This window comes from Sinocyclocheilus rhinocerous, unplaced genomic scaffold, assembly GCF_001515625.1.
Source record: "Sinocyclocheilus rhinocerous isolate Xijiao unplaced genomic scaffold, SAMN03320098_v1.1 scaffold3477, whole genome shotgun sequence".
NCBI lineage: Eukaryota > Metazoa > Chordata > Actinopteri > Cypriniformes > Cyprinidae > Sinocyclocheilus > Sinocyclocheilus rhinocerous.
Window position 1 is genome coordinate 598,440 of NW_015667279.1, and position 13,916 is coordinate 612,355.

General features: G+C 36.6%; 1 protein-coding gene across 1 annotated transcript in view; it reads right to left on the minus strand.

Annotated features, from left to right (window-relative positions):
- The window catches only part of LOC107733553 (N-terminal EF-hand calcium-binding protein 2-like), a 33,678-nt gene extending 21,007 nt beyond the window's left edge, over positions 1–12,671 (minus strand). Inside the window, exons 1-2 of the mRNA XM_016545219.1 lie at positions 12,605–12,671; positions 2,601–2,692 (exon numbers count right to left, since the gene is read on the minus strand). Coding sequence (XP_016400705.1) covers positions 2,601–2,692; positions 12,605–12,671 — 159 coding nt within the window. The remainder of the gene's footprint in view (positions 1–2,600; positions 2,693–12,604) is intronic.
- Between the last annotated feature and the right edge of the window lie 1,245 nt (positions 12,672–13,916).

The window sequence follows — 13,916 nt, forward strand, 5'->3', positions numbered from 1 at the left end:
AAAAACGAGTAAACAGCTAGTCTTTCGCTTGCTCAGTCATTGTCCATTGGCACTGATATTATGCACTGATTTGCAGAAAGATCGTCATGTTCAGCGTTTTAACCAACCCCTGCCTTCACTACTGATCGCAATTGAATATCTAAATGGAAAGGCAGCATTGGCAAGGGAGTAAAATTGGACTGCAGTCCTGGCCTCTGTAAGGTATCTCATAAATTATGCCGCATTGCCAATGCAGACTTAGGATGACTGTGTATAAAAGACCATAACAGAGGGAGTAATAAAGGAGACTGGGAGCACTGACAGTCTGTAGTGCTCCGTCATTCCAAGAAAACAAATTAAGTGAGTGAAGGAGAAGGGGTGAAGTGTGGAGTTGTGTAGCCTAGTAGTTACATTTAAGGGCTGGAAATGAAAGGCTTGCAGGTTTGATAGGGCTTAAAGGGATAGTTAACCCAGAAATTATATTTCAGAAATTTACTCAACTTCATGTTGTTCCAAATCTGTACGACTTCTCTTCTTTTGTATTCCACAGAGGAAGGTTTGTTGTTTTGGACCACACCGACTATCATAAAATGAACAAAAATATAGTTCTTAAAATATTATATTTTGGGCCAGTGCAAACCGTTTTTTGGCGTTAAAATAGTAGCATCAGGATTGACTAAAGACGCGCAGTGAAGAATTAGCGCTGAACAGGCCTGGACACAGTTATTTTTGTGCCTGACCTTATTGAATATGCATTTGTAGGAGTTTTCCTTTCAAACACAAATGCAATTTATTAACATTTGCGCTCGTCAAATGACTGGTATTTGTGCCATTATTTAACGCCCAAAAAAAGCATGTCTTAAAGCAGGTGATCATTTGCGCTGTTCTTGGTAGATTGTGCTGGTCATTATGGAAATGATCTGGCTGCCTCTGTGTTCTTTAATGTGCGCATAGTCAGTAAATCACCCGCAGAATTTTCCCCTGCCATCTGCGCTTTTATGGAATTGCTCTCTAACGCTAATTTGCCCTGTTTAGTAAATCTGACCCTTTGTGTACCGCAGAAAAAAGAAAGTCATACAGTGTTGGGTTCTGCCCCTTTAAGAATGTGATGCTTAAGAGTGTACATGATTCGGAGTCATTAAAAAGAAGAGAAACGATGCACAGCACGAGATTAATGTAGCTTGTTAAGACTTAAAACGATCTAATAACATCAAAATGGCTTTACATGTTGATTCTTTCCTGATCCCAGTGTGGTCATCATATTTTATTGAGTCATTTGTGGTTCATGTTAATTGTTTATTGAGATCGCTGTGGATAAATGTGACCCTGGACCACAAAACCAGTCTTAAGTCGCTGGGGTATATTTGTAGCAATAGCCAAAAATACATTGTATGGGTCAAAATTATAGATTTTTCTTTTATGCCAAAAATCATTAGGATATTAAGTAAAGATCATGTTCCATGAAGATATTTTGTAAATTTCCTACTGTAAATATATTAAAACTTAATTTTTGATTATCAATATGCATTGCTAAGAACTTAATTTGGACAATTTTAAAGGCGATTTTCTCAGTATTTTGATTTTTTTGCACCCTCAGATTCCAGATTTTCAAATAGTTGTATCTCGGCAAAATATTGTCCTAACAAACCATACATCAATGGAAATTTTGAAAAATTGACACTTATGACTGGTTTTGTGGTCCAGGGTCACAAATAGTGTAAACGCCAAATGTGACGCAGTTATTTAACTATGATTATACATTTGTTTGGTTTCTAAGTAAAAGAAAGAAACAACAACAACTACGTTAATGTTATCTTTATTGGTAACATACAGGTTTGGAATGACATGAGGGCGAGGAAATGATGACAGAATTGTCAGGTTAGGGATGCACGATATATCAGTACCAACTCTATAACTGATTATTTAATATTTATTCATCTAATACTCCCTTAAAATTAATATTTAAAATCACTAATAATAATAATATTAACACTGTTAAATGTAATCTTACGCAAATCCCTAAATGACTATCCATTTAGTGTTGCCTAAATTCAATTGTAGCATTTAAAATAATTTTTAGTGCTTTCATTTTTTAAAAAGTAGTATTTAATATGAGCAATATATTGCTTATCAACAATAACATCAACAATAACATGAAAATAATTAAGGATATTTATATAATTTCAATATGTATATAAGCCTAATTATAATAATTAATAATAATTAAATTAATTTAGTATCATTTATATATTATTACAGTTTTTTAATATTTTGAATCAGTTTTTATTTTATATTTTCCATTTTAATTTTAATTAAAGTCTTTTTTGTGTTTTTGTCATTTTTAATACTAATATGTATATATTGTGTCTATATAGTATCTATATAGTTATAGGCAGTTTACATCAAGTTAAGCTAAATTAAAATACGTAATGTTTTTAAACTTTTTTTCCAATTAACAAACATTTTTCAATCGTTTATTTTAGTTTCAGTTTTAGTTTTAGTTAACTAATAACCCTGATACCCTTTAACCCTGTTTCCTAATCTAATTTTTTGTGACATTGCATTAAAAAGTTGCATAAAAACTGTGGTGACAAATAAACCATTTTTTTTGTCATGCCCACCTGCCTGAACAAGGAGCCTCCAGGTGGTGTCGATGGCGGCTGGGAAGACTCCGAATGATTTATGCTAACGGTATGCCAGGTCAGGCTCTGCACTGCGTTTTAGTGCCAACGAGGGCTTTAACACACATCAGCAAGCATGGAGGCAGGGCTTACTGTCCAGGCCAAAATAAACAGGACTTCTCAACATAACTGGCAAAGCAAATAACTTTTCAATCCTGCAAAATACTTTATCCAAATAACAGCAATGATGACGTTAGAAGTAAATTAAGCAGAAAAACAAATAACCTGAAGATATCTATACAAATCAAAACTATATAACCGTGACAGGCCTTTAATGAGGTATAAATGTGTTTGAATTTTCAGGACAACACCATGCTTGGAGCGAATCTAATGATTTGTTGCCCAGACTGCATGAGTGCATAAGGATATGGGGTTTAAACCTCGGTGTCATGAAATATTCATTCTTCTCTATTATGGTTCCAATGACACATATACCCAACCACAAATGTACAAATGGTCTGTCACCCTTCTGTAAAATATGCTCTAGGCACTTCTGAAAGTGTGACTGATAAGGTGAATTACTGAATAACAATGAGTGACATACTGGACAAAAGCATCCCGAGACACCTGCGCTCAAACCGAGACCTAAATAGTCGAGAAGAGCATTATATGTGATGCGCAAAGACAGGTTTTCCACAAATTAAACAATGGCACATACAAATAAACCATCAGGGTCTGAGGAGAAGCTTGTGAGGAATTATCTAATAATTAGAGATTTTCCACAGAGAATATATGGCACCTTTGGTAAAAATAAATAAATAAATAAATAAAATGAAAGCGCTGACACATAACCTTTTTTGTGTTTTGTGGAGCAAGCATTAAATGTAATAAGCGTGACAAATACAGACAAATGGATAGTACTGCCACTAACGCAATATTTCATAGTTCAAAGGAAAACTGGGTATAAAGAAACCCTCATATCAAGCTTAATAACCAATGCCGGTCATTTTAAACAGCCATCGGCAAAGGAACCCCAGAATAAAATGGCATATTATAGTGGGACAAGTAATTTGACTGATTTGTCCCAGCCTCTTTAAACGCAATTTTGCATATCACAAAATGTTGTTGCTAAGAAACATATTGACTGCTGTTGCTAGGATACGATTAATTGGCTCATGTCTGAACAGAGAATGTCTAGTGTGTTTTTGCCTTTAAATAGATAAAAGCTTACAGTTATACTAACATATTTACAAAAAAAAAAAAAAAAAAGAAAAAGTAACACCCTTGTTTTTGTTGTGTGGCTATAAGCAAGTGTCGATCAAATGAGCACATGATCGAATGACATCACTTTAGGGCACGCAGCATGTATCCATGGTAAAAGTCACACCCTTGTATTTGTTGACAAGGCTGGCTGATAAAGATACACAGCTCCTGTCCCAGATAATTATACAACATACAAGCATCTGTTCATCTCCATTATATTATCCAATATATTAAATTGCTATTTATCACTTTTTTTCATTTGAGTGTTACCATAACAGTAATTATTGATCCAGTCTAAATTTTAAACTTTACAAACATCCTTTTTTTATTTTTGAAAGCTGGATTTTACCATTCAATGCTAGGTAAAATTATATTTTAGATATATTATAAAAGTTATTTTAATAAATGTGTTAAATATATTATTTTTAATATGCAGTGCTGCATAGCTATTAAACTAAACAGAATGTTATTTTTAAATAAATAAAATATTAAATTTGACACACTGGGGAGTAATAACAAGTTAAGTTATTTTGCCCTTCCATGCCTTCCATATAGACTATTTAAAATAAATGTTATATGAAATATATTACATTTAATTCACAAATACTTTGAGATAAAATCCAGATCATCATCCACAGTCTCTGCTGCTTCTTGTTCTCCAAGTGCCAAATGAAAGAGGGTTAAACAGTTCTCTAGAATAAGCCGAAAGGGTAAACAACCCTCCCAAAATTACAGAGCACAACAGAGGCAGGCAAAGGTTTTCTCCCACCTACAGCCTAAACCTGCGGCTCAACCTAGTTAGACAAAGCTTCCGAGAATTGAGAGAAGAGATTCAATCACAATCGCATTAACCAAGCCTGAAAACAGAAGTCATGGCATAATGCAGTTATTCAGCCAGGGACACATCCATTCACAGTCCTAAAATCACTGTTGCTGAGACTTTACAAAACCAGGATTAAATCCCAGTCTGGTAGAAAATGAAGAGATGAGAACACAGACTTCCTATTGTAGAAGAAGGATGATTGAGCTGTGCCTCCATTATTGTCTGAGAGTGTGTGGGAAATGGGTTGTTCAATGCTACAAGATAAAGACTTACACTTTGATTTCTGCTGTTCGCTGCAGGTGTCTCAAGCATCTTTCAGTGTGATGCTGAAGGTTTATCTAACTTTGGGCATCACAGTTTCCCTAAGCCTTTTGGGAGGCTTCCATCTGTTCCAGCCACCGCACCGCATTTTCACTTTCATCTCCCCTAGAGAGAACAGTTTAACCCTGAGTCCTTTGACAGACTTAGAGTTGGGATTTTATCCTTTAAGAACAGATAAAGTGTGACACTGCAGCTGTGAAAGGCAGAGAATGTATCCTTTTAACAGACGTATAGTCACGCAATCAGCTATTTTATGTTTCTTTGACCCCTCTGCAGTACAATCTGACTGGAAGGTTGAACGTACATTTCAAGATTGTTCTTCCTAGTATTCCTATGAGAAAAACATCAATTTCACCTTTTAAATGCAAGACACACATGGTCACTTTTTTAAGCCTATGCAATGCAGTCATCAATGTGAGAGCAATAATCTTTTTCAACTTGCTTGGTTGAATTACGGATCAAGAGAAATACATCTGTGTTCGCAGTAACTTAAATTCAGTTGATTTAGTCATGCTGGCAGTAAGCACAAACAGCAAAATCATTTAGTAATAAAAAAGAACAATATGCAGAGCCACACAACAATAATCTTCATTGCCAAATACCCATATCCCCATGTGGAAGAATTTACTTAAGAGAAAGCACCATATCGCATATCTTTATTCACAAACCTTATTAGATCGGATCACTAACTACATGTCAATCAAATCCTCTGTGGGTTTGACCTTTATGGGTTTGACATTTAGATTCCTGAGGGCATCTCTAGAGGATAGGCTTCATGGCAGGCTTATAGGGGAACTTGTATAAATAAGTTAATTCTAGTTTACCTCAGAGAGCGCACAACAACAACAACAACAACAACCAGTGAACTTGAAAGTGCAAATCTTTATTCACACCCCACAGGCAGTGGGAGGCATCTGAGAACAATGTCATTCTCAAGCTGCAGCCACCACCAGCAAACATGCACAGGGCTTCTAATTATAATCGCCTCTTGCAGAGTTTTCCAGGCAATTTTAATCAGGCGGCTTGATGCTGGAGAATTATCATCACAAAGACAGGACTCGGTGTAACAGTGACAGTCTTTGCTTTCGACGCAGAGGAAACACAGGTCCACTGATCTATGTCACGGTGGGAGCGTTTCATAACCACACTGATTGAGACAGCAGTCGGGAAATCTAGTGCTCCAGCTGTGTTTCAATTGTGCCCACCTCTATAAGCCATAATGGTGATGAGGCAAGTAATACCGTGTTCAAACACAAACCATCATCAGTGTCTTATTCAGCCATCTCTTCTTGATCCACACAATTCATGAGATAAAATGACGCAGGTTACTGTCAGTGAAAGAATGGTTCACCCTATCTATCATAATTTACTCATGTCGCTGCAAACTTCCATCACATACTTTCTCCCGCAGAACACAAAAAGAGTAATTTTGGAGATGCTAGTTCCTCTTTTCCATGCAATTACAATGAAAAGCACCCTAAATGTATCATAAAAGTAGCCCATATGTCTTTATTCAAGTCTTCTAAAGTCATGTTTCTTCAACAGATCAGATTTTGAGAAATTTAGCATTACATCACCTGCTCACCAATGGATCCTGCGCAGTGAATGGGTGCCGTCAGAATGAGCGTTTAAACAGCTGATAAAACATCACAGTAATCCAAAAGTAACCCACACGACTCCAATCGATCAATTAATGCCAAGTGAAAAATAGTGTGTTTGTAATAAATTCATCATTAAAACCTCTGTCCATAATATTGCTTCTCCGGTGAAAAAGTCATGTGGTCTGAATCAGGAGTTGAAACCTGTTCCAAACATATGGACACTTTTTGGGTGTTTTTGCAACCTTTTTGAAGCTTAAAAACTCTAGTATAAACACACAGAAAAAAAGGGGTTTTAAATTGTACCTTAAAGGCAGAGTAAGGGATTTCTGGTAGCCAATGTTGATATTTGAAATCACCAAAACAAACACGCCTCTACCCCAAAAGGGTCTTGCCCCTATTTTGATAGCTCCGCCCCACATATATGTATGCAACCCAGGCATCGATTAGTTCTGTGAAACAAAGCAAAACCAATGTTACACTGTGTCTACGGACGTGAGCGGCGCGGCGCAACAGATCCCGACAGAAAACTGCTGCCGGGTTCTATTTATGACGTGCTGACACCGATTTCAAATGGTTTTCAACGGTCGTTTGATCGCGTCTAGTGTAGGCAGACTTTAGCTGTTGTAGACACGGTGTTACTCACCTATTGAGAAGAAACAAAGCAACCTCGGCGTCCGATCGCAGGCCTCCGCTCCTTGAGTTCTCTCCAGCGCTGGAAAGCTGATCCGATATTTACACGGGTCCTACTTCTTGCCTTATCGTTCCGCAGACGTTTTCCTCTTTTGTTTTTTATCTTTCTGTCACTTGGCTCGGCTAATGTCCGTCCCATGCACTGAACGCGCTCTCCTCCACATCACGAGTAGACACGCCCCTTATTGCTGATTGGCTACAAGTTTGTTTTGCGATTCGGCCCGAATCAGTTTTCTAAAGTGTTTTTGAAAAATCACTTACTCTGCCTTTAATAATACGTAATACGTACCCTTAAGATACTAATATGTACCTATTAGGGGTAAAAAAAGGTACACATATGTCCTTTTAAGGGTACTGCTCCAGGGACAAGCTGTTGTACCTCAAAAGCTACAATTCTGGCCCCTTATTTTTCTGTGTGAACTTAAATATGAACCAGTCGCTTAAGCTGCTATGTTAAGACTGCGTCTTAAGAACTACCAACTAGTAGCTAGCCAAGAGGTAATCAGACTTACTTTTTGGATTCAAATTAGACCGTTCTCCCTTTTTATAACTGACTTGAAAAAGTTATGACCAGTCTTAAAGAAAAAAAATTAGATGACTATCTTTTTAAGACTAGTCTAAGCGGTTTATGCAACCGGTCCTATTTCTCCATTTGTGTTCTATGGAAGAGAGAAAGTCTTGACAGAAGTTTTATTTTTTAATTATTCATTTTACTCCACAGTACAATAAACAGGAGGAGGAAGGGCCACGCATAGACATCGTTCTTCACACAGGCAGTGAATTTCACCAGCGATGACGCTTAATGAAAAGCTGTGTAAGATTCGGGCAATAGAGTTCATGATTCTCCAGTCATAAAATGCAGTCAGAGACAAACAACTAGGGCTGTGGACTGCACTTCATCATAAAATGCAGCAGCAGAGAGATTTATAGAAGGAGCCTCAGAAGTTTAATGAACAAGTGAGGACAAGCGCTGTGGCCGCACTTAGCTCTCGGAGGGCAGGTGCAGGGCCCACCGTTGTGCTAGAGCACATGGGCACAGGCTGCGATTCACACACTAGCAGTGGAGAGATGAGTCTCAGGACAGTAATGAATGACAGACGGGAGTTCTAGTAAAATGCCTGTGAAATTACCACTTCCCACCACCAATACAGGAAAGGGTTCGAGATGGAAATAGTGGAACATATTGGAAGGGCGGCAGCAATCTGCTTACTGTTTAAATCAGCGGTGTACCTAAATGAAAATTCTTGGACGGAACGGAAAAACAAAATTGAGGGTACACTAAGCCGGAAACCAAGTGTCTGATTTTTCATTTGCTAGTTTCATTGACTCAATTATTATAATATTGGGTTATTCATCTGTGCCGTCCTGATAGGCATCACTGTGTGAATAGAGGCACAACTGTCAGGGTTAAAATCTAAGTGCTACCCACGAGAGTCATTCGTTTAATGTTCATTAAACTTATTGCTTATTGCATGAATGGAAGCAGAATTAATTATAAAAACAGTTATCACTAGCATTGTACACAACCATTAAACATTTGGGGTAGATGACATTTGTTTGATCAAAAATACAGTAAAAACATTAATATTGAGAAATATCACCACAATTTAAAATAACGGCTTTCTATTTAATATATTTTAGAACGCTATTTATGATATTAAAAGTTTATTTATTTATTTATTTATTTATATATATCAGTCTTCTGTGTCACACGCTTCTTCAGAAATCATTCTAATTTGCTGATCTGGCGCTCAAGAAACATTTCTTATTATTATAATATTTCTTAAATTTCTTAAATCTTAAATTAAGAAATATTTTCTTAAATATTTCTTAATCAGAATTATAAAAAATTCACAATATTTAATAAATTAACTTATGCTCCTCTTTGAATTACAATTCATTAAATACAATTCCAATTCCAATTCAAAATAAACTTCCTGTGATATGTGGCAAATTCAGCTGAGGTTCTACTATATGTAATTCTGGATTTTGCTGGATTTTCTGTAGAGATTCAATAAATTTCTGTTTTCTGGAGATTCAATAAACCAAGCACTGTATCCCCCGTGACACTTCAGTAAAACAGTGATTAGAATATGAAAAGGTTCCTGTTAACTGATCTACAACAATTCAATTCAGCAGTGATGTTCTGATTCAGTGGTGTTTCCCACTGTTATCCTCTCATTGTCTTTCTATTACGTCCATGTTGTTGCTGCAAAAACTGACATTCATCCAGATGCAGATGAAACCATAGGATGTTAATTTAAAATGACTGCCGACAAATGGATTTTAAAGCCACTCTCATGTTGCACAACACTATACTTCAAGTTATGCCAAGCCAGAAAGGAAACGAGTATTTGAAAAGCAATTCCATAACATAAGGCAGCTTGGGACATTGAGCCATGGAGGCTCATTAGCACACAGCCTGCTCAAGGATAACATTATGGCAACATGCAGAATCTGAATTCCAGACTCGCCGTCTCATAAATATTCATTCACACTATGGAGAAAAGCAAGGGAGGAAAGAATGAACCTGCTCATTGTTTGTGCATGGCTTTTTTTATCCTGTCCCCAATGCTAGGTATTTAAATCCTCTAACAGGCCAGTAAACAGCCTATACTGTATATGACAAATGTACACAGCAAGCGTATGAGACTGAAGCCCTGCACACTAACTGAATCATCAGCAACAACATTCCAATGAGCCCCGAATTAAATTTCCTCCAAGCTTAGTGGTAATGCACCATAGTAGGTTCCAGAAATCTGAGTCTCTGTATACTGCAGATATATGTTCCCGAAAGCATTTCTAGTTTAAGGTCCATGATGCTCTATCTTTGACACTTTTGCACTCTCATATTGTTATTATTATACCCGAGTTTAGACTATATAGCCAAAAGTATGTACATAGACATCCTATTTAATTAAGATGTTAATGTATGAATGGGACAAAATCTCTGCAAACAACATATGAAAACCCTTCCTGAACAACAACTTGTGTGTATTTGACAGTTTAAGCACAGTAAGACATGAAAGAGAACTTAGTTTAGTACTCACATGCCTGTGACAGGCGCTTTCAGTGTGTGTGCTTCAGATGTGTGCGCTCAGAAAACCGTATATAAGAAGTTTAAACTAATATGGTTTGAAATTATGATTTCAGCGCGATAGACAAAATCAAAACCAAACAGATGTTTTTTTTACAAAGTATTTGAGGTACGAATTGTAAAGGCACAGCCCTATTCTGGAAAAGGGGGCGGGGAGCAGCAGCTCATTTGCATTTAAAGAGACATGCACGAAAACAGCGTGGCTCTGCTTCCACTCAAAATAGCCATCTTCAAAATGATGTAATAAATGATCTGTGGGGTATTTTGAGCTGAAACTTCACAGACACATTTTGGGGACACCTGAGACTTATATTACATCTTGTAAAAAAAGGGGCATAATAGGTTCCCTTTAAGGTAACAGAGTTCAATTCTTAAATTACAGTAATCAATTTTAAGGCAACGAGTAGAAACATTGTAATGAAATAATCAATAATTTTATTATTTACATCAGTGGTTTTCAAACCTGTCCTGGAGGACCCCCTGCCCTGCACATTTTCTGTCTCCCAAATCAGACACACCCAATTTAGTTCTTGCAGTCTCTACTAACGAGCTGATGAGTGAAATCATGTGTGTTAGATGAGGGAGACATACAAAATGTGCAGGGCTGGGGGTCCTCCAGGACAGGTTTGAAAACCCCTGATTTACATGACAAAACATCTCTAAGAAAACCCAAAGTCACAATAAGCCAAGTTCTTTAAGCACGCCATATGATGTTCTAAAAAAAAACCTCAAATGCCATACGTGGTTACCAGGGAAACTAGGTAACCGGGGTGACATTGTGCAACCAGAAGCAAATGAGCGCAAGTGAGAGTGACTGAACACAGGAGGTGTGTAATATATGTCTACAATATAACAATGGCCAAACCCCCTCACCTTGGGTCAACATGAAATGAAAGGGGAGAGAAGTAATGTATCATCTGCAGCTAAGAAAACATTAGTTTCAGGAAATGTCCTTCACCTCTATTTGGGACCTCAGATTTTCACAGCAGGGGTCTATGAGAATCTGTATGTATTGACCAAGCTTTTAAAAAAATAAGGCACAGAGATTAACTTCTCTTTCATCAACCATTATACATGAAAAAAGCCATTTTGGTACAATATATTAGGATATAAAGTAACAAATAAAGTTTGGAAACTTTAAAATTAGATTTGTTTTTTAGTTGCATGAAGCACCTGTGTTTAGGGATGTTTCGATCCGCCTTTTTCACTTCCGATATCGATTCAGATAACTAGGGTTCAGTATTGGCCGATACCGATACCGATCCGATACCAGTGAAGTTTTTTTTTTAAAATTTAAATAAATGTAGAATTTATATATCTCTGTGTGTGGAACTGATAATCATTCTTTCACAATCTACTAATACAGACTACTTAATTATAAAGAAAAATAAACAATAAATATGAAAAAATATATGTATATTCATAATCTATAACAAAAATGTATCATAAACTAGGTTAGTGGATAATTCGGCAGCAAAAGTTATTCTAGAAAAATCAGTGCACAATAATTTTAGAAATCCAAACATTTAGTGAAAAAACAATATTTTGTGGGGAACAAATAAAAGTGTTGCACTAAATATGGTAAAATGTTACACATTGCTATGTGTATTATAAAATCCATTAATGAAAAACATTCATGAATGCACTTATATATAAGTATATACTATAAAATTAAAATACATTTATTTTAAATGTATAGCATATTTTTTAATAAGGCAACAACATATGATAGATCCAATACAGTGCGGCACGAAGCACTTACAATATGCGCATCCGGTGTGCAGAATGATGCGCTTTTTCATTTTGGGTTGGAGTAACCCTTTAAGCTATCGTATGGCTTCAGAAGTAACACAGAATAATACACACAATCTCGGATTTGGATCGGCCCTCTCTGACCGATACCCGATCCGACAAAAAAATGGCAGTATCGGAGCCGATACCCGATATGAATATCGGATCGGCGCATCCCTACCTGTGTTCATAGATTATACTGTACAAAAATAATATATGGTAAAACTTTAGTATAGGGACCAATTCTCACTATTAACTAGTTGCTTATTAGCATGCAGTGTGTGTACACAACCACCCTATAATGATAAAAATCCACCGGCTCCTTTTTTTAATCCCCATAAATCATAAGCAGCATCTCAGAACAAGCCGTTTGCAGAATCAGTAAAACGTGACGTCACATTTTACAAGCCCCACCCACGATTGTTGACGGACACTGCTGTATTAGCCAAGACGCTGTCCTGAGTGAGCCGCACAATATCCGTCATGCTTATCTTCACGCTAACATTTAAAAGCAGCATTCAAGTAAGAAATGCCTTCTTATTAAAGCTATAGACTTTATTCAGTCCTGCAGAGCAGTGAGATGTTTTCTGCTTTTATTTTATTGTTCAGGTCATATTATCAGCATAGACAGCAGCATAGGTACTGTATATTATGCTGCTGTCACTTAATACACAGATCTAATCTAAACATGCAATTTCTGACCCAGCTGTTTACCTTCACAGACATAACCGACCGTTTTTGTAACTTATGTGTGTTTTTAACACAAAGTTGTGTGTATTTTGCAGTCTAAGCACAATAAGACATGAAAGAACTTAGTTTAGTACTCACATGCCGTGTGACAGCCATTTTCTGTGCATATGCTTTGGATGTTTGTGCTCAGAAAACCATATATCAGAAGTTTAAACTGATATAGCTTTAAAACTCATCTGTGGGGTATTTTGAGCTGATACTTCACAGAAACATTCCAGGGACACCTGAGACTTATATTACATCTTGTAAAAAAGGGCATAATAGGTGACCTTTAAAATAAAGTGTGACAGAATATAATTAAGTTTATCGCAAAATATTCCAGTATATAGCCAACACTAAAATTAAACACTAAGTTGGGGCCAGTAAGATTTAAGAAAAGCAAAGATGCATTCATTTACGAATGCACCGATATATTATTTATCGGCTGATTTTTGATTATTTTAAAGCCATCAGCATATCGGAAACAGCATGAAAAGGGCCGAAACCGATGGTTTATAAATTAAATGCATGGAGACAATGAGTTGCATGTCTTTTGCATAATCCAACGTTTTTCTCTGGGCAAAATAATTAAATACTAATTATTAAATTATTAAAATACCTATGCAATTGACGCTGATGCATCTAACGAGTGAAACGCCCACGCTCAGCTGTAAATTCATCATAGGTAAGTCACAATGGCAATGCCCCGGCGTTAGTTTATCCGAGGATGTCACGAACCAACAAGCATTAGGCCTACATTTAAGTGAAAATGAACGGCAGGTAATATGCAGCTTTTTGTGTGTTTGAAACCAGCAAAAATGGCAGGATAGTGTAGAACACGGATTCACACAAGGTCACATCACGCACCTGCAGCGCTTCTGTGAACGGAGAAAACAGAATAAAACTATATAGGCTACATAAAAAGGAATATATAGGCCTATACACAAAATATATTTCACTTAAGTCATTAACAGATTAACAAAACGAAAGAAAAAATTGTG